General features: G+C 36.0%; 1 protein-coding gene across 2 annotated transcripts in view; it reads right to left on the bottom strand.

Annotated features, from left to right (window-relative positions):
• The window catches only part of gak (cyclin G associated kinase), a 66,605-nt gene that overhangs the window by 12,254 nt on the left and 27,606 nt on the right, over positions 1-26,745 (bottom strand). Inside the window, exons 9-20 of one of the 2 annotated variants that reach the window (XM_066710740.1) lie at positions 22,466-22,578; positions 21,018-21,129; positions 17,618-17,744; positions 10,797-10,846; positions 10,332-10,480; positions 10,002-10,124; positions 9,492-9,625; positions 6,818-7,012; positions 6,135-6,252; positions 5,848-5,927; positions 5,138-5,331; positions 897-1,055 (exon numbers count right to left, since the gene is read on the bottom strand). In XM_066710740.1, coding sequence (XP_066566837.1) covers positions 897-1,055; positions 5,138-5,331; positions 5,848-5,927; positions 6,135-6,252; positions 6,818-7,012; positions 9,492-9,625; positions 10,002-10,124; positions 10,332-10,480; positions 10,797-10,846; positions 17,618-17,744; positions 21,018-21,129; positions 22,466-22,578 — 1,554 coding nt within the window. The remainder of the gene's footprint in view (positions 1-896; positions 1,056-5,137; positions 5,332-5,847; positions 5,928-6,134; positions 6,253-6,817; positions 7,013-9,491; positions 9,626-10,001; positions 10,125-10,331; positions 10,481-10,796; positions 10,847-17,617; positions 17,745-21,017; positions 21,130-22,465; positions 22,579-26,745) is intronic. The other variant, XM_066710741.1, reaches the window with a different exon arrangement.

Genomic DNA, 26,745 nt, shown 5'->3' with positions numbered 1-26,745 from the left:
CAAGGTGTGATCACACTTCTCAGCTCATTCATAAGTGTCAAGGGCAACATTCTGACCCTAGTGTGCACTTCACAGGCATATGTTCAGTTAAATAAATAATTAACCAGGCATGTGCAATGAAATGTGATTACTTGATCGATTTTATTGGTTTCAGAAATGGCAACTTCTCATTAACGAGTTCAACCAGCCTAGCAAATTATGGCTTTTAGTTATTTGAGTGCAAAAAAACCTAGACAATTTGAAAAAACTTTTATTTTTTGCTATTCTGTAACTTTTATAATCTATAGATCTATAACAAAAACACACACACAAAATTTGCCAAAACGTGGCAAATGTCATCCAACGTACCCGTTAAATTTCTAGATTAAACAAGAACAGTGTAGCACATTTTTTTACATACAATTACCCAATTATACAGCTGGGTTTTTACTGGAGCAATCTAGGTAAAGTACTTTGCTCAAGCATACAACAACAGTGTCTTCCATCTGGGATTGAATCCACAACCCTCCATTCAGGGTCCTAACCATTACTTCACTTCAATTTAAGTGTCCTCCATCAGTGTTAAATTGTAGTCATTTACATGATTTCAGAAATAAATCTGCAGTTCCTGTAGGTTCCGTTTGCAGGGTAGTTCATGTCAAAAATAAGACTCAACCATGTGCACCAAGGAGCTTTCAAAAGAAATCCAGGACAAAGATCAGGTAATGGGTATAAAAATATCAAAGGCCTTCAATATCCCATGGAAGGTGTATGACACCACCAAGACCTGATGAAACCTAAGAAAACCTGCCATCCTTAAGAGACCTGGGATGGTCCCAGTGAGTCTACTGCAGGTAGTGGGATGTGGGAGAAAAAATAAATGCAACCTGGCCCTTCATAAAAGTAATTTGACTCACCATCCCAATCCAGTGTCTGGAAGAAGTTATTTGCATTAGTGTCTGTACTTTGAGGTGACTCGGGTTCTGTAGTGGAGTCATCCTGGGGTTGGTCTGACCTGGCTGCTTCTGCATCATAAAAGGCTGTGGATCCAGGCTGTCTGGGAAGCTCCGGTTTACCTGAGAGACAGCAGACATGTACTGGACATATTCTCATACCACTTTGCCATCTGCAGTCACTTAGTGGTCATTCGCAAAGGTCTTTGAGCAGTGGTCGTCTCTTAAAATTACTGTAAAGCTGATCATTAGCTGAGACAACATGCAGCTTTTATGTTGGATTTCAATTCAAGATTAAATTGAATTCAAACAAACTATGGCAATTCCTGTGCCTTTCTTTCAAAACTTCTTTTTTTTTTTGGCAAACGTAACATTGATTTTTGTTCACATAAACTACTAATATCAATTTGGAGCAATTTAAAATTAATGTTGTCCTGCTCATACTAAAATACAATTTATTCTAAATGAAATGGAGTCCCATATGCAAGAGTGAGATTTTATAAATGTCAGACAGACAGGAAGTTTATTCAATATATCATATCATCTTAATGATGCACACTGCTAACTAACAAGCAGTAGTCAATATAACTAAACAGAATGGTAATCTGTCTTGGTTAAAAAACGATCTAATGATTTGCAAGGTATTTTGATTTGTGCTGTAATAAGCTGAGATATAATTCAAGAGCAATACTGTAATGACTACAAGCCAGTCACATGTAATGAAGTTGAGACAAGAAACTCTGGCCCCACAACCAATTTGATATTAACGAGTAAAGATTTATCCAATAATGTCATCCAATGGTGATTTTAAAGAGAAACGTCAGAGCAGCACAGGCTTTTGTTAAGTTTACTGGATTATGATTTATTTGAACCATAAATTATAAGATTGTTTTTCTAAGTGCTGAAATGGGAAGTAGTTTCTCACACACCCATTACCTCAAGGAGATTTTAAATTATTGTATTGTTTAAAGGAAAATCAACTCTTTTCACAATAAAATATCTAGTTAATTCACAGATTATTGCATAAATGTTTTGTTAGTCTTACATATCATGTCTAAGACAAGATAATCATATGTCAAAATGTATAATAATGTACTGCTCCATTTTGTAGAATCTGCCATGCATACATTTTCAAGCAATCTAAAAAAATCTATGGTCATGTGGTCTGGGACATCTGTGAAGTCACTGAGTCTCCTTGCAGGCGTAGATACATTCAAGTTAGGGTGGACCTATTGTTAAAATAATGTAAAAGCACAAGTAGACAAACTATTTCTTAGTTGATTAAATGCCAACATAATGCTTGGCAAATGCATCGTAAAATGTGTCTGTGCTTGAAATAAAGTAGCTCCAAGAACACAGCACAGACAGCTACAATACCCATTCTCCAAAGAGACTCCATCACCAAACTCCAACTGAAGTCAGCACAGCAAGATGCGAGATTAAAAAATGACATATTCCATAAACCAGTGTAATAAACCCAAATACAAACAACATTCTGGTAATAGAAGCTATGGTTACAAGAAGATGACAAACTAAATGAATGATACTTATGCAACTCAACCTTAAAACCGATACATGGACAGGCCATGTTTGGTCTAGAAAGAATAAGCATTGGATCACTCAATCATCTTCACATTGTAAAGCACACAAATACTGTACAGATTTTTTATTACTGCACTGATTTTTGGATTTCAGTATTTAAAACTATTAAAAAAGTATAAAAGTTTGCAATACTATTGCATACAACAGACATGATTAAAAAAGCATCAGTAGCCATGTACACTGTTCTGCTAACCTACATGGGAGTGTGTGTAATTTATTTATTGAGATGATTAAAGTACTGTAATGCAATGACTGTTCAATATATTGGTTTAACAGAAGCCTCTTAGTGCTGGAGGAATGAAATATTTACCCGTTACGAAGTCCAGTGGAGAAAAACAACGCCCAAATGATACGTTAAAAAAAAAAAAAAAACTGATAAAACCTTTACAATGTACTTGCTAAAGGAGGTTCCGTTTATATATTTTTAATATATTACCAAACTACCAAATCTGCTCAATTGACTTATTCAGAGACTGAGCTTGCATTTATCTCGACAGCTAAGTGTGGAAATATAACATATTACCAATGTCATGAGAAGCATCTGCCGTTTGGGATTTATTTTTATTTTTTAAACCAAAGAAATCTGAATACAAGCTGCCACTGGAATCCATCAAATTATTATTGCATTGTTATTATTGCATATTAAACCTGTGAAATTAATAGTTTCAATGCTGGAATAGAAAAATTATTATAGGCAACAGAATATATCAATTTGCTTTTTATATATGTATTCATAGCAATTAGTAGGGATTCTTCTATAAAGTTTTGATATGAGTGTTGGTCTATTTATTTTCTATTCATAAGGTTTTGAGATGTATTTATCATTGTCTTTAAAGTATAAAGTATTGTTAAAAGACCAAACCAAAATAAAAAACCTATCCCACCTCCAGGTACTGGATACCATCACTCCTTTGCGTATTCTAAATGTACGCATCTTTGTGGCAAAACTCTCTATTCGCTACCATGATACTCCTTACACACAGCTGTCTTCACCATACTACTCCTTACCTTCAGTCTCTTCTCTCCCTATATACCCTCTCTGTTCATCTCTTACAAGTGGGTCAGCCATAAATTTCCCTAAAGGACCCGAATGCCTGAGCACAGCCTCCCTTCTCTCCAGACCCAAAATGATGGAATGATTTGCCCGTAGACATTAAAACTACACCACTACACTTTACCACCTTTCTATGCCTCATCTGTTTGATTACACTTTTAGTATTCTAATCTACTCTTATATCTTTATTATATTCACTGTAATGTGTACATTAATTGTTATAACGATGTTGTTACCCTTATAATATTTTGAATATCTAGAACATTGCATTTTAGTGACTTTTGAAATCATACAAGTTGCCTTGGCAAATGCCTGGTAAATAACTTGAAAATAATTTAAGTGAAGAAAAAAAAAAACATGAAATGCCTTTGCTAATGAGATTTAGATATCACACAAGTCATTTGGCTGTAAATTCCTTCAAAATGTGGCTAAATGAAGGAAATTCAAAGACTGTTCTTAAACCTGAAGTCATCACAGGAAATATCATAAATATGGATGTTGTCCCTTTATTTGTTATACAGCCATAAGTGTTTAATTAGGGAAGTGATAATGTCTTTCTTTAAATATTTAGTTATAGGTTATACTTTTTAGTATACTACAACTTGGTAGTTAGAGTTAGAGAAAAGTTGTGAGTTTGTTCTAGTCAAGGAAAGTGTGGTAGGATGGTTTAGTTGTATAGTTCATTTTTATTAGAACACATTTTTAGCATATATTTAGTGAAGAACCTTAAACATAAAACTCATAGAACAACTCGATCATGGAGAAACAATAAGTTAAATGGTGAGACTGTAGTGTGTTGCAGATCGTAAAGCCGTGGAAAGGCCACTGAAAAGGTTGAGAGAGTGGTACTACAAATACGGCCTTAGCCTTTCATTGGCTAAGGTCCTGGGACATTTGTTTTACTTTGTCCTTAACAATGGGGAATCTGGTTTAGATGGAAAGGTTGGACTGCAATGCTGTGGACCTAATCTGCAGTATTTTCTATTGTTAAAAGAAACAGGTTGCTTTCCATTCATAGTGTTTGATTGCCAGCAGTGAGGAGTCATACAATTTTTTCGGACTTCGACTTACATGCATAACAATTAATTCTTCGTTGTTTGAATTAGAGTCTTTACATTTGCCTAAATCTTATGTTTAGTTATTTTTACTGGTACGAAGTGTTGCTAAAATATTGAATGCAATACAGTGTAGTACTGTTTGCCTGTGCTAATTGTTGCTTTGTGTGTTAATAAAGCTATAAACATTGAACTTGCTCATTTTTGTGGAGTTGTTTGAAACGTAATTCATGTACATTTTTTGTTGGTAATAGTCTAGTTGTGAATATAATACCCTGGGTATATTTACAGTGCAGTAGTATGGTTGATTTATATTTTAATGGTCAGCTGACTGCAATGTGCTAGACACAGTATTGGTACAGTTAGTGTTAGTTAACACTTAGTGTTAGGAAATCTGTTAGAGAACGTATCTGTGAATATTTACATTTAATTTTCAGAGGCAAATCTGCCTGGAATTAGATTCAAGAGTTTAAGATATTTCTAAGGACACTCACCAAACTTTGTAAGAATTTCCTGTTGCTCCTCCCGACAGGAAAAGAGGATCTTGGGATTGAGGCCCTTGGTGGGGAAGTTTTCCCAGGGCGGAGTCCTGTTGCTCGGTCGGTCCCTGGACTCAACCTCCACTTCTAAATTGACTTGAAAGAGGTCTGGGTACTTCTCCTGGATATCGCACGCATCCAGATCATATCTGCAGGGTGGCACAGAGGAAAATTAGACATGCATCACTCAGTAACAAACAAAAAGCATACATACTGATATGAATATCAATTAGATTTAACCAACATTGCAAATGAAGTGTTTTGACCAGACTGACTTTGAGACACACTGACAACAATTTTTCAAACTCATATATAAAAATGTGGAAACAGTTTAAGAAATAAAACTGCTAGGAATGTAGACTACTGACATATGTCATCCACTGTTTACATAATTGTGAGGATTAATTGAAAAAACTAAACTGAAATTGATTTTAAGAGTAAAGGTGTTTGGACTGGTGGATTCAGTTTGTTTATCCTACATATTTCATAGTAGAAGAAAATGTAATGGTTTAAATACCCTTTTTATTTTTGTTTTTAATTGTTATAAGAAATGCTAGATGATTTTGATTAATTTGGAATGAATGATTATTGTTGAAATAAGAAGCTTTGAGAAGTTTAAATTTACTATCCGACCAATAATTTAGGGTTGAGAGTGGGACACTTACTTTGCAAATTTGACTGTGGTTGCATTTCTGGGAACAAACCCTGTGTGAAACTGAATCTGGAACATCTTCATTGAAGCCATCTAAAGTATATATACATAAATATAGAAATATATTAATATTATACAAATATAAATATAAGAAGGTATTAAAACAAATGTTAAATATTAACAAATTACTTCTGCTTTTCCTCTGCTTGACAGGCAAAAATTAAAGCCATTTACTACATTTAGAAATCCAGCAATTTTCCTTTTTAAATGTCATTACTGTGCACATGATGTGCTCCATACCTTAGCTTGCAGCCTGCCTCCCAAAGTGGATCTGGAATGATAGATCACGATAAGGACATCTCCCTGAACAGTAACGCCAAGAGGAATTTCAGCTCGACCATCTTCTGTCTTAAAATCCCTGCAAATAGAAAATTGTTATATGGGGTGTTCAAACCTGTGGTGTCTGAAGGCATATACTGTAGGTTCCCATGAAAAAGAGGCACAAATCAACAAAATACCTTAACTGACTAAAAATAACATTAAAAAGTGGCTGTTTTGAGAAAAACTGGTTTCAAAACCATGTGCCCCCTAAATGATTTAAGATACAAAAAAAAACATATATATGGATATAAGGAAACAGAAAATGTTGTTTAAGGTGTTTCACTTTTGCATATCTGTGTCTTTAAAAATTCTTCTGCCTGTGGACTCCAATTGGGAAAAGCAATTATATAAAACAAAAAATAATAAAAATATATTCAGTGTACTACCTTCAAAAATTAAGTGAAGGCATTACATTTATACTACTACACAACAGCTGGGGCATTACTGGTTAGTCAATCTCCAAAAACCAATACTAACAAAATCACAAAAAGACAAAATTTTGAGAAAGTGAGAAGTGAGAAAGAAAGTGGTTCAAACATTCAGTTAAAAAAATGTAGGAAACACCGTAATATAAATTCATTGAAATGAAGAGAAGCACCTACTTCATTCTGTCATATTCCTGAGAGGTGCTGGCCACACGGTCATCACCCACGTACACCTCACAGAAGGGCCGGCAGCCATTGCGCTGCTTGTTAAACAGGGGCACTGGTGTCATGTTGATGGATTTGATCAGGATAGGCTTACTGTGAGGGATGATAGGTTCCTCGGCCATCATATCACACATATACTCTATATATCTACAGGATTACAAAAGCAGACAAGAAATCTGTATTTTATTTTGTGGGAAAAATACAAAACATTTTTATGTTTTTCAGACTCAACTTCACCATCTGGGGGTGAATACAATACAATAGTGTATTTGTGGATTGAATAAAAGCACCCTTGTAATATTACTTTTAAAGATCATGCCGTGTATTGTGCAGATTGTGTGCAGTGCTTGAGATGGGCCAGTTCTCACTGGTACAAAGTACCAGAACTTAAGTTGGCACATCTCAATTCTTCAAGACTCATTTACCATAACAATCTGCATATACAGTGAGGGAAAAAAGTATTTGATGCCCTGCTGATTTTGTACATTTGCCAACTGACAAAGAAATGATCAGTCTATAATTTTAATGGTAGGTGTATTTTAATAGTGAGAGACAGAATAACAACAAAAAAATCCAGAAAAACGCATTTCAAAAAAGTTATAAATTGATTTGCATGTTAATGAGGGAAATAAGTATTTGATCCCCTATCAATCAGCAAGATTTCTGGCTCCCAGGTGTCATTTATACAGGTAACGAGCTGAGATTAGGAGCACTCTCTTAAAGGGAGTGCTCCTAATCTCAGCTCGTTTCCTGTATAAAAGACACCTGTCCACAGAAACAATCAATCAATCAGATTCCAAACTCTCCACCATGGCCAAGACCAAAGAGCTGTCCAAGGATGTCAGGGAAAAGATTGTAGACCTACACAAGGCTGGAATGGGCTACAAGACCATTGCCAAGCAGCTTGGTGAGAAGGTGACAACAGTTGGTGCGATTATTCACAAATGGAAGAAACACAAAATAACTGTCAGTCTCCCTCGATCTGGGGCTCCATGCAAGATCTCACCTCGTGGAGTTTCAATGATCATGAGAACGGTGAGGAATCAGCCCAGAACTACATGGGAGGATCTCGTTAATGAACTCAAGGCAGCTGGGACCATAGTCAGCAAGAAAACAATTGGTAACACACTACGCCGTGAAGGACTGAAATCCTGCAGCGCCCGCAAGGTCCCCCTGCTCAAGAAAGCACATGTACAGGCCTGCCTGAAGTTTGCCAATGAACATCTGAATGATTCAGAGGAGAACTGGGTGAAAGTGTTGTGGTCAGATGAGACCAAAATCGAGCTCTTTGGCATCAACTCAACTCGCCGTGTTTGGAGGAGGAGGAATGACCCCAAGAACACCATCCCCACCGTCAAACATGGAGGTGGAAACATTATGCTTTGGGGGTGTTTTTCTGCTAAGGGGACAGGACAACTGCACCGCATCAAAGGGACGATGGACGGGGCCATGTACCGTCAAATCTTGGGTGAGAACCTCCTTCCCTCAGCCAGGGCATTGAAAATGGGTCGTGGATGGGTATTCCAGCATGACAATGACCCAAAACACACAGCCAAGGCAACAAAGGAGTGGCTCAAGAAGAAGCACATTAAGGTCCTGGAGTGGCCTAGCCAGTCTCCAGACCTTAATCCCATAGACAATCTGTGGAGGGAGCTGAAGGTTCAAGTTGCCAAACGTCAGCCTCGAAACCTTAATCACTCGGAGAGGATCTGCAAAGAGGAGTGGGACAAAATCCGTCCTGAGATGTGTGCAAACCTGGTGGCCAACTACAAGAAACGTCTGACCTCTGTGATTGCCAACAAGGGTTTTGCCACCAAGTACTAAGTCGAAGGGATCAAATACTTATTTCCCTCATTAACATGCAAATCAATTTATAACTTTTTTGAAATGCGTTTTTCTGGATTTTTTTGTTGTTATTCTGTCTCTCACTGTTAAAATACACCTACCATTAAAATTATAGACTGATCATTTCTTTGTCAGTGGGCAAACGTACCAAATCAGCAGGGGATCAAATACTTTTTTCTCTCACTGTAGGTCCAACCCTTGTATAAATTGCCCCCACCTTTTGGAGACTAGAATTTTAGGAAAACACATAAATTAGGCCTACATATTTGTGTATTTATTTTTTATTCTGCATGCTCAACATCAATAATAATGTATTTAAAATCAGCTTTGGATTTATGAAATGTATGGGTGACTAGAATAACAAACAAAATGAAGAGTGGTGTATCTATAGAATAATAATAATTAAAAAAAAAAATCACGCACACAAAATGGAAATAGGGCTTTACTGTATCATCAGTAACTATGCTGATTCAGGCTCAACCGTCTCATTCATTTGATTGAGCAGTATTTAATAGGTTTATGCATAAAGAGATTTCAATGTAAATGGCCAAATAAAAGTGTGAAAAGTAAAATGCATGCATGTATAAAAAGGTATTCATCTTTGTTAAGCATTAGTGTTTTAAAAAATATAAATGGTAATATAAATATGAACGTGTAAGAACGGGGGGCACGACCTCTGACCCAATTGTATAGGGGCACGACCTGGGACCCAAAAAGTTTGGGAACCTGATTTAGACTGATAATAAATCTCAATGAAGAGCTAAGATGACTGTTGGTTTACCTTTTGTGAGAGGGCCAGATGCCTGGGGGACAGCGCTTCATGCTGAACATGTAGACAGCGGCCTCTGCTGTGGTGAACAGACGACAGAAACACAGGAAAGAGCAAACAGCAACCGCAGAGGCAGCCCTGCCATCCTGAAAAACACAAGTGCATCATGGGTGAACAACTGGGAATGCCAAGCGCCCCAAAGCCAATGCAATAACAATAATATTAAGAGTGAGAGAAAAGTGTTGAAAAAATGAAATAAAACCATAAGGGTTATTCATCCGCTGCATCTAGGCATTATCTAGTTTTTATTGCACTCAGGAAAAACGGTACTTAACCCAACATAAAGTACTTATATGTTAAATCTGCACATTAGATCTCTTGCAAAAAACAAAGATACCACACAAAATCATCAACAATAATCACTATCACAGAAGTGTAAGCTGAAAAAGACAACTATTAGGACTGGTGTTAAATATCAAACTACTGCTTGTTTAATGTCTTTGTTGATATAAACACACTCACAAGGCAGTGGACAATACAAATGTTCCTCTGGTCTTGTTTGAGCCACAGGTGCATGTTCTTGCAGATGCTGTAGAGGTTTTTCAAGGTGGGAGCCCGTCTTGCTTGCCAACCACATTCAGAAACCTTAAAGGAAAATAACAGGATGATTACAAAATAACAACGAGACCAAATAAGTACTTAAGATATGGACAGACATTTAGACGTAATGAATAAATTTTACAATGGCAGCTTAGGAGCATAAAGTGACACTTAAAACTGTTACCACTGTCATTTGACATTATATAAGGAATCATTTACTATTTCTTTCCTTACTGGTCTATCTCAGCTTACCCTGTTGTGAAACCTAGATGGCCTGTACGATCTCTTAGACAGGTTGTAAACAGCATAATGGCCTGCATGTCGAGAGTCCAGGAAGAGCCTCACATCTTCAATGTTGTTTTTAATGGCAGACTCCACTCCTTCAGCAGGGAAGGACATCACTGCAGCAGAAAACAAGGCAGCAGGATCAAAACAATGAACACACATTAAAAGGAGCAAAGCCTTCATAAATAACAGCCCAATTCATAGTTATAAGTACTTTTTGCTGAATATGTTTTTCCCATTATTTTAATAAATATAAAATTAAAAATATGATAACATGTTTTTAAACACTTGAAATTGAAAGTATAAACCACATTAACATACACAGTAATGCAACAAAAAAACATACTAAAGCATTTTGTGGTTGGAGACAAAATGTAAATGGGTAGCCCATCATTTAAGCCTGGATATACTTCTTAATCTTGAAAACTTCACCTGCTATTCTTGAAGTGACATAGGAAATGTCCAGATCTCCCTTTGCATAGCTGAAAAACAGAGTAATTTTTTAGTTTAACTTTACATCTTTGTCCTACAAAATAAAACAAGTTTAAAATAGTATGTCCTCCCAATAGCAAAACATGATTTTAAACAAAGTACATACATGGACTACCATCTTATTTTTGTAAACTATAGGCAGAGATTGAAGAGCTCTCCATTGGGTTATTTACAGCAGTCATGATTGTGATTGAGCGTTATAGTATTTAACACAAATAGCACAGATGTTAATACAATCCTACCTACACGAGTAAATTTAAAAAAAAAAAAAAAAAAAAAAAAAGTAGGGACTGAGAATGTTCCCATTTACACAATGACAGTATCCCAAATAAAGCAGAACTGTTTGAATAAGCTGTGTAAAAGCTCTCTCACATAATGTATGTATGTACAGTCCTGACACCACCAAAGCATAGCCATGTACAGTGAGGGAAAAAAGTATTTGATCCCCTGCTGATTTTGTACGTTTGCCCACTGACAAAGAAATGATCAGTCTATCATTTTAATGGTTGGTGTATTTTAACAGTGAGAGACAGAATAACAACAAAAAAATCCAGAAAAAACGCATTTCAAAAAAGTTATAAATTGATGTGCATGTTAATGAGGGAAATAAGTATTTGACCCCTTCGACTTAGTACTTGGTGGCAAAACCCTTGTTGGCAATCACAGAGGTCAGACGTTTCTTGTAGTTGTCCACCAGGTTTGCACACATCTCAGGAGGGATTTTGTCCCACTCCTCTTTGCAGATCCTCTCCGAGTGATTAAGGTTTCGAGGCTGACGTTTGGCAACTCGAACCTTCAGCTCCCTCCACAGATTTTCTATGGGATTATGGTCTGGAGACTGGCTAGGCCAGTCCAGGACCTTAATGTGCTTCTTCTTGAGCCACTCCTTTGTTGCCTTGGCTGTGTGTTTTGGGTCATTGTCATGCTGGAATACCCATCCACGACCCATTTTCAATGCCCTGGCTGAGGGAAGGAGGTTCTCACCCAAGATTTGACGGTACATGGCCCCGTCCATCGTCCCTTTGATGCGGTGCAGTTGTCCTGTCCCCTTAGCAGAAAAACACGCCCAAAGCATGTTTCCACCTCCATGTTTGACGGTGGGGATGGTGTTCTTGGGGTCATTCCTCCTCCTCCAAACACAGCGAGTTGAGTTGATGCCAAAGAGCTCGATTTTGGTCTCATCTGACCACAACACTTTCACCCAGTTCCCCTCTGAATCATTCAGATGTTCATTGGCAAACTTCAGACGGGCCTGTACATGTGCTTTCTTGAGCAGGGGGACCTTGCGGGCGCTGCAGGATTTCAGTCCTTCACGGCGTAGTGTGTTACCAATTGTTTTCTTGGTGACTATGGTCCCAGCTGCCTTGAGATCATTAACAAGATCCTCCCGTGTAGTTCTGGGCTGATTCCTCACCATTCTCATGATCATTGAAACTCCACGAGGTGAGATCTTGCATGGAGCCCCAGACCGAGGGAGACTGACAGTTATTTTGTATTTCTTCCATTTGCGAATTATCGCACCAACTGTTGTCACCTTCTCACCAAGCTGCTTGGCGATGGTCTTGTAGCCCATTCCAGCCTTGTGTAGGTCTACAATCTTGTCCCTGACATCCTTGGACAGCTCTTTGGTCTTGGCCGTGTTGGAGAGTTTGGAATCTGATTGATTGATTGCTTCTCTGGACAGGTGTCTTTTATACAGGTAACGAGCTGAGATTAGGAGCACTCCCTTTAAGAGAGTAATCCTAATCTCAGCTCGTTACCTGTATAAAAGACACCTGGGAGCCAGAAATCTTGCTGATTGATAGGGGATCAAATACTTATTTCCCTCATTAACATGCAACATTTGTTGTTATTCTGTCTCTCACTGTTAAAATACACCTACCATTAAAATTATAGACTGATCATTTCTTTGTCAGTGGGCAAACGTACAAAATCAGCCGGGGATCAAATACTTTTTTCCCCCACTGTATACTCTGATGGCATTTCAAATGCAGTATTGAGAAGGAAAAGTTAGGAACTGCTAAGGACCATCAAAATTTGACTACTATTTACAATAAATGCTTTTATCTCTGATAGTATATACATTTCTATTTAATGAATTGCAAGAGGCCCTTGGAGGTGTCAGTTTCTGACCTGATTTGAGCATATTGTAGTAGATAACCCTATTAATTCCTTTGAGGTGTGGTGTCTGCTTGTCTGGAGATTCATTGTTATTGGTTTTATTAGTGGTATTATTTATATAACTTTATATAACTTTATATAAATATTTGTATGAAAATATAGCTTAAAAGTGTACTCCTAAGTGTAATGCTATTGTTAACTATGTATTTACAGATAAGAAGAACATGTACAATGTATGTACATTTGTATTTTAAATTGTTTTATTTATTTACAAACAGATTAAACTATAGTTGCTTTATACTAAAGAAACCAACGAACATTTTACAAAACTGCTGCAATTACAAAGCACTTTAAATTCAGGAAAACTAAAATACTGTACTAAAAAACTACACTCACAAATACATTCAAATAATTAATTTGATGGGGAGGCATTGCTCAATGAAATAGTTGCACAAACTATTTCAGTTCACACTCCTTTTTGGAAATGTCTGTGTTCCCATAAATGAGGTTCACTTCTAGTACAATTTGCCTGATCAAGTCATGTTAATGTCAGCAAAGTTTTCAACCATTGTAGGGTGGAACTGATATCAGTTCCTGGAACTGATTGTGTTGCTTCATGCAATGTCAACATTGTATCTTTCAAACAAGCCCAACAGACTGTAGTAATATACATTCCCAGAGTGCATTGCACGTAATCTGTGAATTTGAGTTCTTTCAATTTTAAAACAGTTAGTTAATCTTGATTTCTGTTTCCTCCACAGGCTGAGAAACACTGGAACACACTTCAAACTCAGTGGAAGAACAGTTGATTTCAGGTGCGGTGTTAATTCAAAGTGATACAACTAACAGGATAAAAATCTGGTTTAAATTTCTTTACAATAATGTTTTATAAAGATATTAAAAACATACTGTATTTCAGAAATATATTAACTTATTTGGCTTTTTTAATATTTAACATCCATTTAATCATTTGATTTTAAAATGTTTGCTTTAACTGGGTTTCCAAGAATCTGGATCAATGTAACTGACCCAGTAACACAACTTGTGGTGACAATAGTAGTCTAGAGGCATAGAAACCTATAGATATGGGGCTTGTTCATCAATGAACATGGTATATAACTCACACTGATGTCACAGATCAAATATTTGAATAGCAGAAAATCGACAAAAATGGGTATAGTTAGTAGTTAGGAGAAACAATATTTCCCTGTACATTAAGAGAAATACATATCCCCAGAGAAATGTCTCTATGGATCCTGGTTTTCTAACATTACTAATTTCTACTGCATCAACACAGAGAAACTTTTTACACATGGATTAGTCTAAATATCCATCTACAATGTTAGATCATAAAAGAAAAACAGAGACTAACAAGGTATGATTATAGACAGACCAAGCTTGTTAATCTGACAGTAGGCACACTGACACACGCACATAGGGCCTTTAAATATTTACCTGGGGTTGCTATCAGATGTAGTTATACACCATTAGCAGTGGTGCAGGAGAGAATGGTGTGGAAAAACAGGCAAAACAGGTAAAAAATAAAATAAATTATTATACATTTAGGGCCCTGTGTCTTAAGCGGCCAACTTACTTTGGATGCACTTCATTCCTCCCAGCAAAAGGATGTCATTAGTCTGGTTAATTAAACCACTAATTGATTAATAATCTTCTGATTCCTTTATTCATCTCAATTAGTCAATCTATTAACATTAACATCTAATTACCGAGTAAAAACAAAATAACTGTTGGAAAAGAAAATGCACTGATTCCCAGAACGATTTATAAAATGATAATAAAATAATGTATATAAAATATAGAAATATAACATCAATGCTGTATGCATATATTACAAAGATAACATAAAAAGGCAAGGTTGTTCGCTAGTGAAACTTACAGTTTAATGAAAGAAAGTGTCCCATGCATTAATTTATGCTAATACATTTAAGGATTGTTAGTTGTTAACCCGGTCTTCTTTCATAGACATGCTGTTCTGTAAAACCTTGGTCGTACTTATAAACACGTATTTCAGCATCAAAAGAATTAGTACCAACTGACATATATTTTAGCTTTTCATGTTACATTTGAAAACAATTCCTCTACTTTAATAAAAAATTAGTATTTCAACTGCCGTTTTCTTTTGCATATGGAAGGTATTTACAGTCAGCATCAAATCCTGTAATATAACATAATTGGAGGGCTTCCAGATCCAGAATACAAACTTTAGAAACATCACGGAAGGTTTTTACATTTTGTTTATTGCAGGAATCTGTGCTGTGTACCTCTTGTGCTAGTGCTTAATGTATTGATTCATTCTGCAACTTTTTTTGTAGGTTTGATGAACTCTCACTTTCAAACCACTAAATCAAATCCAACAATCGCTTGCCATCAGGGAGTTGACATTTAAAATGTAAGTCTTGTAAGGTCCTTTAACACTAGTGTTTGGTGATTTGTGCATGTCCATTTCCTTTTCCAAGAAGTATGCATAAAATGGGATACATTGGGAATGATATTCAGCAGCAGAATACCAAGTGCCCCACCATCTTGGTGACAACTTCATGGGTAAAGTACAGTCTTCTTGTTGGATTGCTAGTTTTCTTCTTGGGCAATGTTTAAACTATCTGCTTTAGGTAAATTATTTGCCCACATATTATTGTCAAGGGCTGTTATGGGGATTACAAATCAAATTACGTGATGGCCTTTTTTTTTTTTTAATATACGGTATATTTACTGAAAACAAGAAAGATGCAAAAACTAAAAATAAGTTTACTTTAATATGTTGTGGAAGTTTTTTTTTTTTTGCGTTAATGCATGTTTAGAAACTATCGATTTCCTTTTTCTTTATTTATAAAACACTGTCAAGTAACCCGGCATTTATTAGAGTCCGGCTTTTGTTTACATGATTATGCAGATCAACACGGCGACTATCGGAGACCTTCTGCTATTTCAGACCTGGCGAGTATTGGAAGTTTTATGGTATATTACTTGATCATGTAACCAGCGTGATTATGATTTCAGTAATTTATATACATTCTTCAAGGAATCATTGCTATTTATTTGTTTTACTCTTTTGTTGACATATTATGTTTCTACTAGTAAACAAACATTTCAATTATTTACACATTTCTTAGAAATAGTATTGAATAAGACGTATTAGTAACAAAGGGATGAATGACTAAATAAATGACGATAGCTGCTGCCGCTTAATCAACATGCCATTGTGCATTGACAGATTGACTAATTGAGATGATTAAAGGAATCTGGAGATTAATTAATTAAGAAGACTACATAACCGCCATGAGCAGGGAGGAATGAAGTGCAGCCTAAGAAAGTTGGTCATGTAAAACGCAGGGTCCTACACATGATACAATGAAGGCTAATAAAACGTTCACAAGAACAGCAAAACTTTAAAAAAGGCATGTGTTCTCCACAAGGAAAATAAAGGAAATTCAGAAGTATGACTGGAATTTAATTTCCGTGAATTCCAAATGTATGTAAAAAAAGCAAGGATCTTTAAGTTTTACTCGTTGCTAAACATTGCCATTATTTGATTAGCTTATAAAGGCAGTGCAATTAGTCACCTATGACAAATGAGGCCAATATTTCCAAATTCAGTGGAAAAATGTTCCTATTTCTGCAAACAGAAAATCATGAATTCTGCAATAGCTTTTAAAGGGTAAATTATTATTTTTTTAATAAGGCTATTTTCAAACTGTATCACAGTGACTAAACAAAGCAGAATAAAAAAAACTAAAACATTTTGTAAAAATACAGATTTTCTTATAACTTTTATTCAAAACTAAGAGTTGTGAGGTCAATCATCAGATGGAAAAGACTATGGTAGAATGATTAATTAAGCTTTGTGCTAGCCAAAGAGACTTTCACCTTCTCTTCATTTAATTATACAGGTGCTACTAAAACATTAACCATAAAATGGGATTGTGTCAACAGTTAATGCAACTAGTTTAACTGCCTGTTTCCGCAACGCTTAATATTCTGGTAGATAAACTATTCAAAGACGTAGTACTCGGAATGGCTATTGCACTCTTCTTTGAAAAATAAATAATTCACAGTAGAACGGAAATACTTTTCCAATGGGAGGGTATTATGAAATTTTAGTGTTGGGCTGTTTGGATTTGGATAAAAAAGAAAATGGAATACTAGTCAAACCTGGCTCGTCAGGAAATTGTCTGTGCAGGAAACAGTGTTAGTGTTGATCTGCAAGTACCCAACTGATTTTACAGGCACTTGAATCTCCCTTTAGCAATTTCCCATAAGAGATAAATGTAGACAAGGAGTAATTCATTATTTCCCATGTTTTAAGAGATAGGTCTCCATTTTCCATTAGTTTCTATTTTCAGTATAGTCACATGCATTTTTAAAAAAGCCTGTTAAGAAGCTAATATGCAGACATGCATATTAGGTGTAGTAAATTAAATCATGTACACTTAGACCAGTACATTAGCACGTTGTGCTAAACAAATACATCTGTATCGTTTGGTTAAGGACACACAAAACTCTCAGGAAGTTCACAATATCTGGGTCTGTTTAATTAACAATGCGTGTATTTTGTTTATTAAAGTACAGTTTCCCTGTATTTCACTCATTCTCCAATGAACAAATCTCCCAAGTTAACTTACCTGGCCACAGACTGAATCACTTTAGATGAGGTGTCTTTGATGTTTGTCAAAAATCTTTCTGTTCCTCCTTTAAGGATATCAAAGAACCCCCCACTCATGGACTGGTCAGACTCGGAAGCATAAATACCTATGAGAAACAAATACTTTTAACATTAGGGCTTTTTACATTTATTTTATGTCCATATGCATCTATCACTACTAAAAAATAAAATATTCAGTGTAGACTGAAGATCCTACAGAAAAGTTATTCACTTAAAAGTAACACGTACATATATTAGCAACATCTTTTTAGATTTTTAAATAAAATGGTTTTATTCAAATCAGATCCAGTGCTTGAATCATTTGGCCTCATAGGATATAAGTTATGAGAAATCAGTCCTGATATCACATTTATAAATACTATGCTTCGAGGCTGAGGACAGCCTCCTATTTTACATAGAAACTAATATTTTGTTTGTTTTCAGTGTAATCTGATGCATCACTTTCAATGCTGAGTATATTTAACAAGACTCATTGTTATGAGCCTGTTATGGTGCCATCACTGCCCTTGACTTAGAAGAGGGTTCCACTAATTCTTCACTGCTGAGTAGCAGAAAGCTAACAGTCAGCAGAAATGGATCAGAAAATAGATTTCTTGTGTAGTTTTGAGATATGGTTTAAAATTTCCCGAAAAACAATCAGATATATTTAGGCTTGCTCTATTTCACATATTATTTGTTTGAGGAGGGCATACATTAGATATTAAAATGTGCAACTAAAGAAAAGTGTTAATGGTTAGAACTGAAACCTGTTAACTCATTCCCTGTCCTGTGTGACTATAGTCGCCCCAACTCCGAGTGTCCTACACTGCCTTGGGTGACCTCAACAGAAACGCATAATGGTTACCACCTTTTATATACAATCAAACACACGTTGCTATACATACAAAAATGTGGTTCACATAAATACAAGTTAAATATGAGATATACTCTTAAAAGTTAAAACATGAGAGTTGTAGTAGTCAAATGAGAAATGGCAGAAGTGAAGTAGAGCCAACATAGAGCAACAGTGATGAGTTTGAGATATTTGCCGATGCAGATCTTGTAGGGAAAAGATGCAAATTAGGATATAGAATTGGATTAATCAGAGTCTGAGGAGGGGGTGACAGAGAAGGAGGAGACAACCATCGGGCCAGCAAGAGTAGGGAGTTGTGCTCATCCATGAGATTATGTTTTAAATTTACCACAGATTTGGCTTAATGCTTATAGAAACTAATAGGTACACATATTTTTCAAAGATATGAACACACCACATTCAACACAGCCTGGACTTTGCCCAACCAAGAGAACCAGCAGGATTCAGAGGGGATTATAGTTTTACAACATTAGCACAAAACATAACATTGTAAAGCACAATAACTGTTTAAGATGCAATTCAGTAAATTTGTACCACTTGTTTTTGTGTTGTAAAATGGGGCTTCTTCCTTGCAACACCACATTCATGCATCCAACCTTGAATGGTTCTTTTTAGATGTTAGACTCTCTTGGAGACCTCCAACTGTTGCCCTTGGCTTTGAGACACTTATCGAACAGCACACAGTGTTAATATTTTCTTGTGTTATTTAACCCTTAGAGTACTACTAGGCTGATAATTGGCACACAGAGTTGGGCTATGTGAGAACCAAACAGCTGATGACTGGCTGAAGATTCCACCCTTACATTTGCTCTACATTAGTTTATATTGGATTAGTTTACCATAAAATCCTGAACAATATCAGAGAGTATTGGTGTTAATATTAACTAATAAAATTGATTTTAAAAGTAACAGATGTTTTTGTATTTGTAAAAACAAAGATTCAGAGTGTGTTTTTAAGCAAGTCTGATGAAGAATATTTTGACAGTTTTACAGCTCCTAAAGCAGATACAACTTAATCAATCTCTACTCTGTTTGATTATACTGGCTTGTAGAAGCTTATAATGCAATATGGCCACTAGGCCACATACACTATCTGCTTCACTTGCTCATTGCAGGTTCCAGTTGTAGATTCGCCATGATTTTAAGTAGAGCAACTTGCCTTTTTTTATCGAATGACTCATCATGACCACCAAATCTTACAACCAACTGACTTATGTTAAACAACCATAAAACTACAACATAAGGCAATAATATACTCTGTTCATATGTACCGGTTCGGAGAAGATGATTATAGAATGTCAAAGCTTTGCTGAAAAATGCAATATGGCAGACATAACATGTGACAAGCCATGTCTGGTTCAGTGTTCTAGGGACACTAACAGGCTTGGTGGAAGAAAAAAATAATAATAATAATAATCCTAACAGCACTTCCTGCTTGGAAGCCTAATAAAATAAAATCAATAATAATAATAATAATAATCAGTATGAAAACAATAGATGTCTAGTACCTTCAGTATTAGGCCACCTAATAATCATAACAAAAACAAGATTTTGTCCAGCATCATGGGTGCAAGGCCACCTAAAAATATAAATGTAGAGAAATCTGCATGGACAGTATTTATTCATTATAAAACACGATTTCTTAACCAGAATTAATGAATAAAGTAACCATGTTTTATTCAGCTAGCACCCAACTAGCATTCCAGGGTTTGCTTTACACTTTAAATAAAAAAAATTGACAGATGCATACCATATGCAAAAGAAGTGGAATGTCTTTGAATTCATTTTGGATTAAAACTGAAAAGTTATTTTCCAATTTAACATGCAAGTAAACTTTTTTTTTTTTTTTTACATTTGTAGATGAAAGATGGCTCTTCATATAGCCAGGTTTTTTCTATCCATGAAAGAAGGGTTAACTAACAATGCTTAAAATCAAATTGTAAAATTGAATGCATTTCACATTCATGACACTAAATCACACACCAATGTTCCTTGTGAACAACCTTTTATTTTATTGAATTCATTAATTAATTTTATACGTTTTAAAACTTGCTTATATGTAGCGGAAAAGTGCTATACATTTTAGTTATACACTTTAGCAACATATAAAGACACAAAACCATAATTGTAGGAGTTGTGCGTGTTCCCTTTTAATGGATTATGCTTTTGCTGTACTCTTCTATTAGCTGCAACTTGTACTGTATTTTGAACTGCACCTAATAATCTGAATAATATAGTATAGTCTAAATTCTTGGTTATAGCACTGTAAGTTTTGTACAATGTAAGTTATACATTTGCTTATTGAATAGGACCTGCCTTGGATCAAAGTATCATAGTAATAAATATAAGCAGACAAATACAATATCCAATTTAGAAAGTAAAAGATTATATATAAAGCATAGGAAACAATCACAGAAATCATTTAGGTATATAAGACTAGATAAGCTGCATAAACTACTGAAAGCATATAAAAAAATAAAATAAAAAAAAAACTGTCACCTCGTACCTGCATTATGAATGTTGTTGATCTGTGCAGGAGGCCGTGATCCCTGGGGTGGGGCTGCAGCTAAAGTCCGGGCAATGGCATTATTCCCGTAGCCTCCGTTCTGCTCCAGGAGCTGCAACGATTCATAGCCATCATAAACAGGCTTCCAAAAGCAGGTGCTTAGGAGACTCATGGATGAAAAATTCCAAATGAGCAGAAGAGAAAAACAAAAAACGTCTTTCTTTTTTTACATCACTACACTCTCTTCATTTGCAGTGCTGCTTCAGTGTAGCACTATACACTATAGCACTGACAACAAGCCCTCTTTAATCTGGCTTTAGGCCCAGCTGTCTTCCTTACTAAAACATGCCTTCTTTCTCTCCAGGTAAGCTCATTAGTCTACTCTTGAAGACCAGATTGACCTGGATCATACCCCTAATTCTGGTGATACACATAGCAAAAACAGTACTGCCCTGCACAGTAAAATGGCCTGCTGTAGTGAATAAAATACAAAAAGCCAGCTCAATGTCTTTCAGTAAAGCCTTCAGTCACAATTACATTGATAACAAGGCACTAAGTCACAGATTTCAGAGTATCCTAGAAGAAATGAGAATTATTCTGCTGTGTGGGAGAGAAAAAAAATAGCTATGAACAAGGTTTCAAATATCCCAGAAATGTGGGAATGTTGAATTTGCATTTGGGGGTGTACATAGTTGTTTTTTTGGAAATGTAGATGAAGAGCACTACACCACAAAACAAGGCTGTGTTTATTACAGGAAAAATCTAACCTTTCAATAATGAGAGCTTTACAAGAAAACTTTCACATCTAAATGAGAAAAATACAGAGATATTTCTGTGACATGAACTATAGATTTTATATAGGGCCTAAGCCTCTCAAGCAGGTTGATGTTCTTCACAATGATAGTGGAAAAAGTAATAATGCTTGTTACAATTTCCTGGAAACCTGATAGAATTAACAAGCAGAACTAGGTAAGAATAATGGATTTTTCCTTATTTTAATAATAATAATAATAAAATGTATTTAAGAAATAGTATATTTGCATAATATTGTATCTGAGAATTAATGAACAAACATAAATGGGTAAAATTTACAACTGTGGTTCCTTAAAGAGGAACTAGCACACTCACCAAAATGTTTGGTGTATATGTACTCATGTGTTAATGAGTGTATACTGTATGTAAAGTATCAGATTTTTATGTTCTATTCCATCATTTTAGTAACTTTTAAAATGTAAAAATAATTACTTTCATCACAATCATGGCCACTGTAAATAATCCAAAGGAGATTACGTCTGTAAATGGCAATACATGTAAAATACAATCACAGTATGATGTAGATCTTTTGAAGTGTAGTTTATGTCAACTGTAAGTCACCCTGGGTAAGGGAATCTGCTAACTAGCTAGCAACAGAAGAGAAGATAAAGAAGAGAAAACAGGCTGACTTGTACCTCTGTAACGGGAGACTTGGGATTGACATTCCTGGCAGCAGAAATCTCCTGCAGCTGATTGACGAGTTCAGTGATGGACAACCTCTCGTCAGGGTTAATCTTTAACATTGACCCTGAATCAGAAGAAACAAAACCATTATTTGTCATCTACTTGGGGTACACCGATGCCTGCCTTAAACATGTATGTAAAACAACATGTGCATCAAAGGCAAATTATGCAGCAGCAGCCCCAGCAGACTTTTGAACATGTGGAGGACATGCTTTATGTTCAGATGATGATTACCTTTTTCTATCCAATCAAACATATGTTCCTATGCATGAAAAAAATCCTGCATAAAATATGAGTTAAAGCACTGACATCTCGGTTGTATTATAGTTTGAGGGGATATATCATGATTTTACAAGTTAAAAGATGAGTTTGAGGGTTTTGCAGATTAAGATCTTTTGAGGCTTGGCGATGCAAATCAGGGTGTAGCAATGGAAGACCCTCTGATTTCAATTTGTCATGATCCGGGCCAAAAAGAGTATTGCTGGTCCATATGATTATGTGTATGTTTTCCCAAGATGTAATTTAATTAATTGTTGCAGAAAGCAAAAGGCACACCAAGCAAGTTCATGCTCATGGTAATTTAGCCCCCCAATCACACTTGCATGAGTGGAAACCTATGAATCGCAAGGGAATGGAATAAGTCCTTGCAATTCAAATTTCAATGGGTCTGGTTGCAAAACCACTGTTAACCGATTACTGGAAAAGTAATGCACAATTAATGACCCCTAATTTTTTCTAAAGTCATGCCCTGAAAATGTTTTGCTAACAACAGCCTGTGAATTGAGAGGTCCCAGCCAGGTCCCAGCCCTTTATTCAAATACAAATTTTGTCCTGACCGATGCTCTCACAAACTACAAGTAGGCCAAGGATGTGTACACTGGGGAAGCATATTTGTATGACGCAGATGTCAGAATTGGGCACAGTGTTGTGATGCAGTTGCTCAACACCTCAAAACTGCTGGAAAAATTAGTGTACTTTTACACTTCCCCTGCCCTGTTTGACTCACTGGATGAAAAAAGCATGTGCTTGTGGCACTGTCAATATGAACCGTATGGCATGCCTCAGCAGTTTCCACTTTCCACCATGCATAACATCAGATTTTGTTCATACTATACCGGTAAGCTTGTTTTGCACAAGTACCATATTGGTTCACTATTTTGTCTTACATTCTATTTGCATGCTCACTATACTGGTTTGTGTGCACACTGTATCACTGAGGATATAGAAGAAAACTATGGTAACACTAAGGTAAGGTAAGGTTAGACTATTTATGAAATAATATTTTTGTCTACCTTTTCATAGTCAATTCGTAATAAATGTATGCTGGTTTGCTTGTTAAATGGTTTAAATAGGTAGTAATGACCTGTCAGAATGATTGCTTTCCCAGCAGGCACTCGACGTCATTTCAACGTTATTCAACTACTATTCAACGTGGTTTTGGCAACGATTCATCAACGTCGAAATATACGATGCTTTCAGGTTGAATAGACGTCGTGACAGTCAAAACAATCAAACAGACCCCCAGATAACAAACACAATATCCTCTCAAACAAATGTATTTCCCCAGTCCGTACTTTTTTCATGGGTGTATTTTGAGTCACATGGTAAAAAATAAGCAAAATTCACCTTAATAAATAAAACATATATGTATGTGTATGTGTATATGTATATGTACACATATATATATATATATATATATATATATATATATAATGCTATTCTATGACAAACCGCTTAGCTGACAAATCAGATACAGTCGGAAAGTAATCAGCCAATTGGATGAAAGCGGGAAAGCCTCTAAACTTGAACACAGCCTGGGGAGAACCTCCATTTTAACTGAAGCTGGCTGTGTGGAGGAAGGGTTTCTCAAGTAAGATTATATATATATATATATATATATATATATATATATATATATATATATATATATATATATACACTCACCTAAAGGATTATTAGGAACACCATACTAATACTGTGTTTGACCCCCTTTCGCCTTCAGAACTGCCTTAATTCTACGTGGCATTGATTCAACAAGGTGCTGAAAGCATTCTTTAGAAATGTTGGCCCATATTGATAGGATAGCATCTTGCAGTTGATGGAGATTTGTGGGATGCACATCCAGGGCACGAAGCTCCCGTTCCACCACATCCCAAAGATGCTCTATTGGGTTGAGATCTGGTGACTGTGGGGGCCAGTTTAGTACAGTGAACTCATTGTCATGTTCAAGAAACCAATTTGAAATGATTCGACCTTTGTGACATGGTGCATTATCCTGCTGGAAGTAGCCATCAGAGGATGGGTACATGGTGGTCATAAAGGGATGGACATGGTCAGAAACAATGCTCAGGTAGGCCGTGGCATTTAAACAATGCCCAATTGGCACTAAGGGGCCTAAAGTGTGCCAAGAAAACATCCCCCACACCATTACACCACCACCACCAGCCTGCACAGTGGTAACAAGGTATGATGGATCCATGTTCTCATTCTGTTTACGCCAAATTCTGATGCTACCATCTGAATGTCTCAACAGAAATCGAGACTCATCAGACCAGGCAACATTTTTCCAGTCTTCAACTGTCCAATTTTGGTGAGCTTGTGCAAATTGTAGCCTCTTTTTCCTATTTGTAGTGGAGATGAGTGGTACCCGGTGGGGTCTTCTGCTGTTGTAGCCCATCCGCCTCAAGGTTGTACGTGTTGTGGCTTCACAAATGCTTTGCTGCATACCTCGGTTGTAACGAGTGGTTATTTCAGTCAAAGTTGCTCTTCTATCAGCTTGAATCAGTCGGCCCATTCTCCTCTGACCTCTAGCATCAACAAGGCATTTTCGCCCACAGGACTGCCGCATACTGGATGTTTTTCCCTTTTCACACCATTCTTTGTAAACCCTAGAAATGGTTGTGCGTGAAAATCCCAGTAACTGAGTAGATTGTGAAATACTCAGACCGGCCCGTCTGGCACCAACAACCATGCCACGCTCAAAATTGCTTAAATCACCTTTCTTTCCCATTCAGACATTCAGTTTGGAGTTCAGGAGATTGTCTTGACCAGGACCACACCCCTAAATGCATTGAAGCAACTGCCATGTGATTGGTTGGTTAGATAATTGCATTAATGAGAAATTGAACAGGTGTTCCTAATAATCCTTTAGGTGAGTGTATATATATTGTGTAGGCTACTGAAAGGGTCTTTGGTGCTTGAATGTTTAACTGCTATATACTGTAGAAATTTATGAAGGTATATAATTAGAATTTAAGCACATTCCTCTAAAGGAAAAATATTTCTGAGTGTTCGTTAATTAAAATAAGTAATTAACGGCTACTTTAACTCAAATAATTTATCAGCAAAATATTTCAGTGCAGGATAACAAAATTGTATTATGTGTGCATTAATCAAATGTATTATCAAAATAGTAACTACAATTAAAATATTTTATCAGTGACCGTTTGAAAAATTTGTTTTTGTTTTTTTTTAGTTCAACTTTAATTCAACTGGAGACCTGTATAAAACATATTGGAAAAACTGTGGGTGTGTATAAAAGTGCTCTCTAACCATTACTTGTATGGAACTAGTTTTAAAAAGATTGGTAGCATTTTTAAAATCTGTTTTTCAGGTGGTTTAATATACACTCTTAGAAGTAATGTGTAGAAATTCTACACAAATAATGTGTTAATAGTACTATGACACGTTTTGTGTTATTTTCTATAAAATATGTGCAGGGTACTGTCTTTCTTCTAACACATGAAAACAAAGTAATTTCAGCCAAAGAAATTATGTTTGGAGTTTTCATTCTAGGTTCATCCTGAAGCTGTACAGTGTTTTTTCCTCTACTGTTTTTGTATAGTTAACACCAAGAAAGTGTATTTTAGTTGTTTTCATTTCTGCTCCCCCCAGATTAACTCTATAATCACTCTCTCTCTCTTTCTGTGATTGTTGATGATTCTACGTCGATTCCATTTGCAAATACAACAAATTTTCAATGAAATTTCAACGTTGCCTATCTAACATTGAATCAACGTAGATTATTCCAAGTTGATCCAACATTGAATCATCAACGTTGATTCACTGTTGAAAATTCAACGTCAATTCCATTTGCAAATCCAATATATTTTCAATGTATATTCAACATTGAAACATGACATTGAAACAACGTTGTTTCTAATGTATTTTGCCTCCTGGGTTTTTCTCTGCTTTACAAAGCAGCATTGTAAATCAGGCATTTATTTATTGA

The sequence above is a fragment of the Amia ocellicauda genome, chromosome 8, assembly GCF_036373705.1.
Source record: "Amia ocellicauda isolate fAmiCal2 chromosome 8, fAmiCal2.hap1, whole genome shotgun sequence".
NCBI lineage: Eukaryota > Metazoa > Chordata > Actinopteri > Amiiformes > Amiidae > Amia > Amia ocellicauda.
This window is presented reverse-complemented; position numbering and strand designations above follow the sequence as displayed.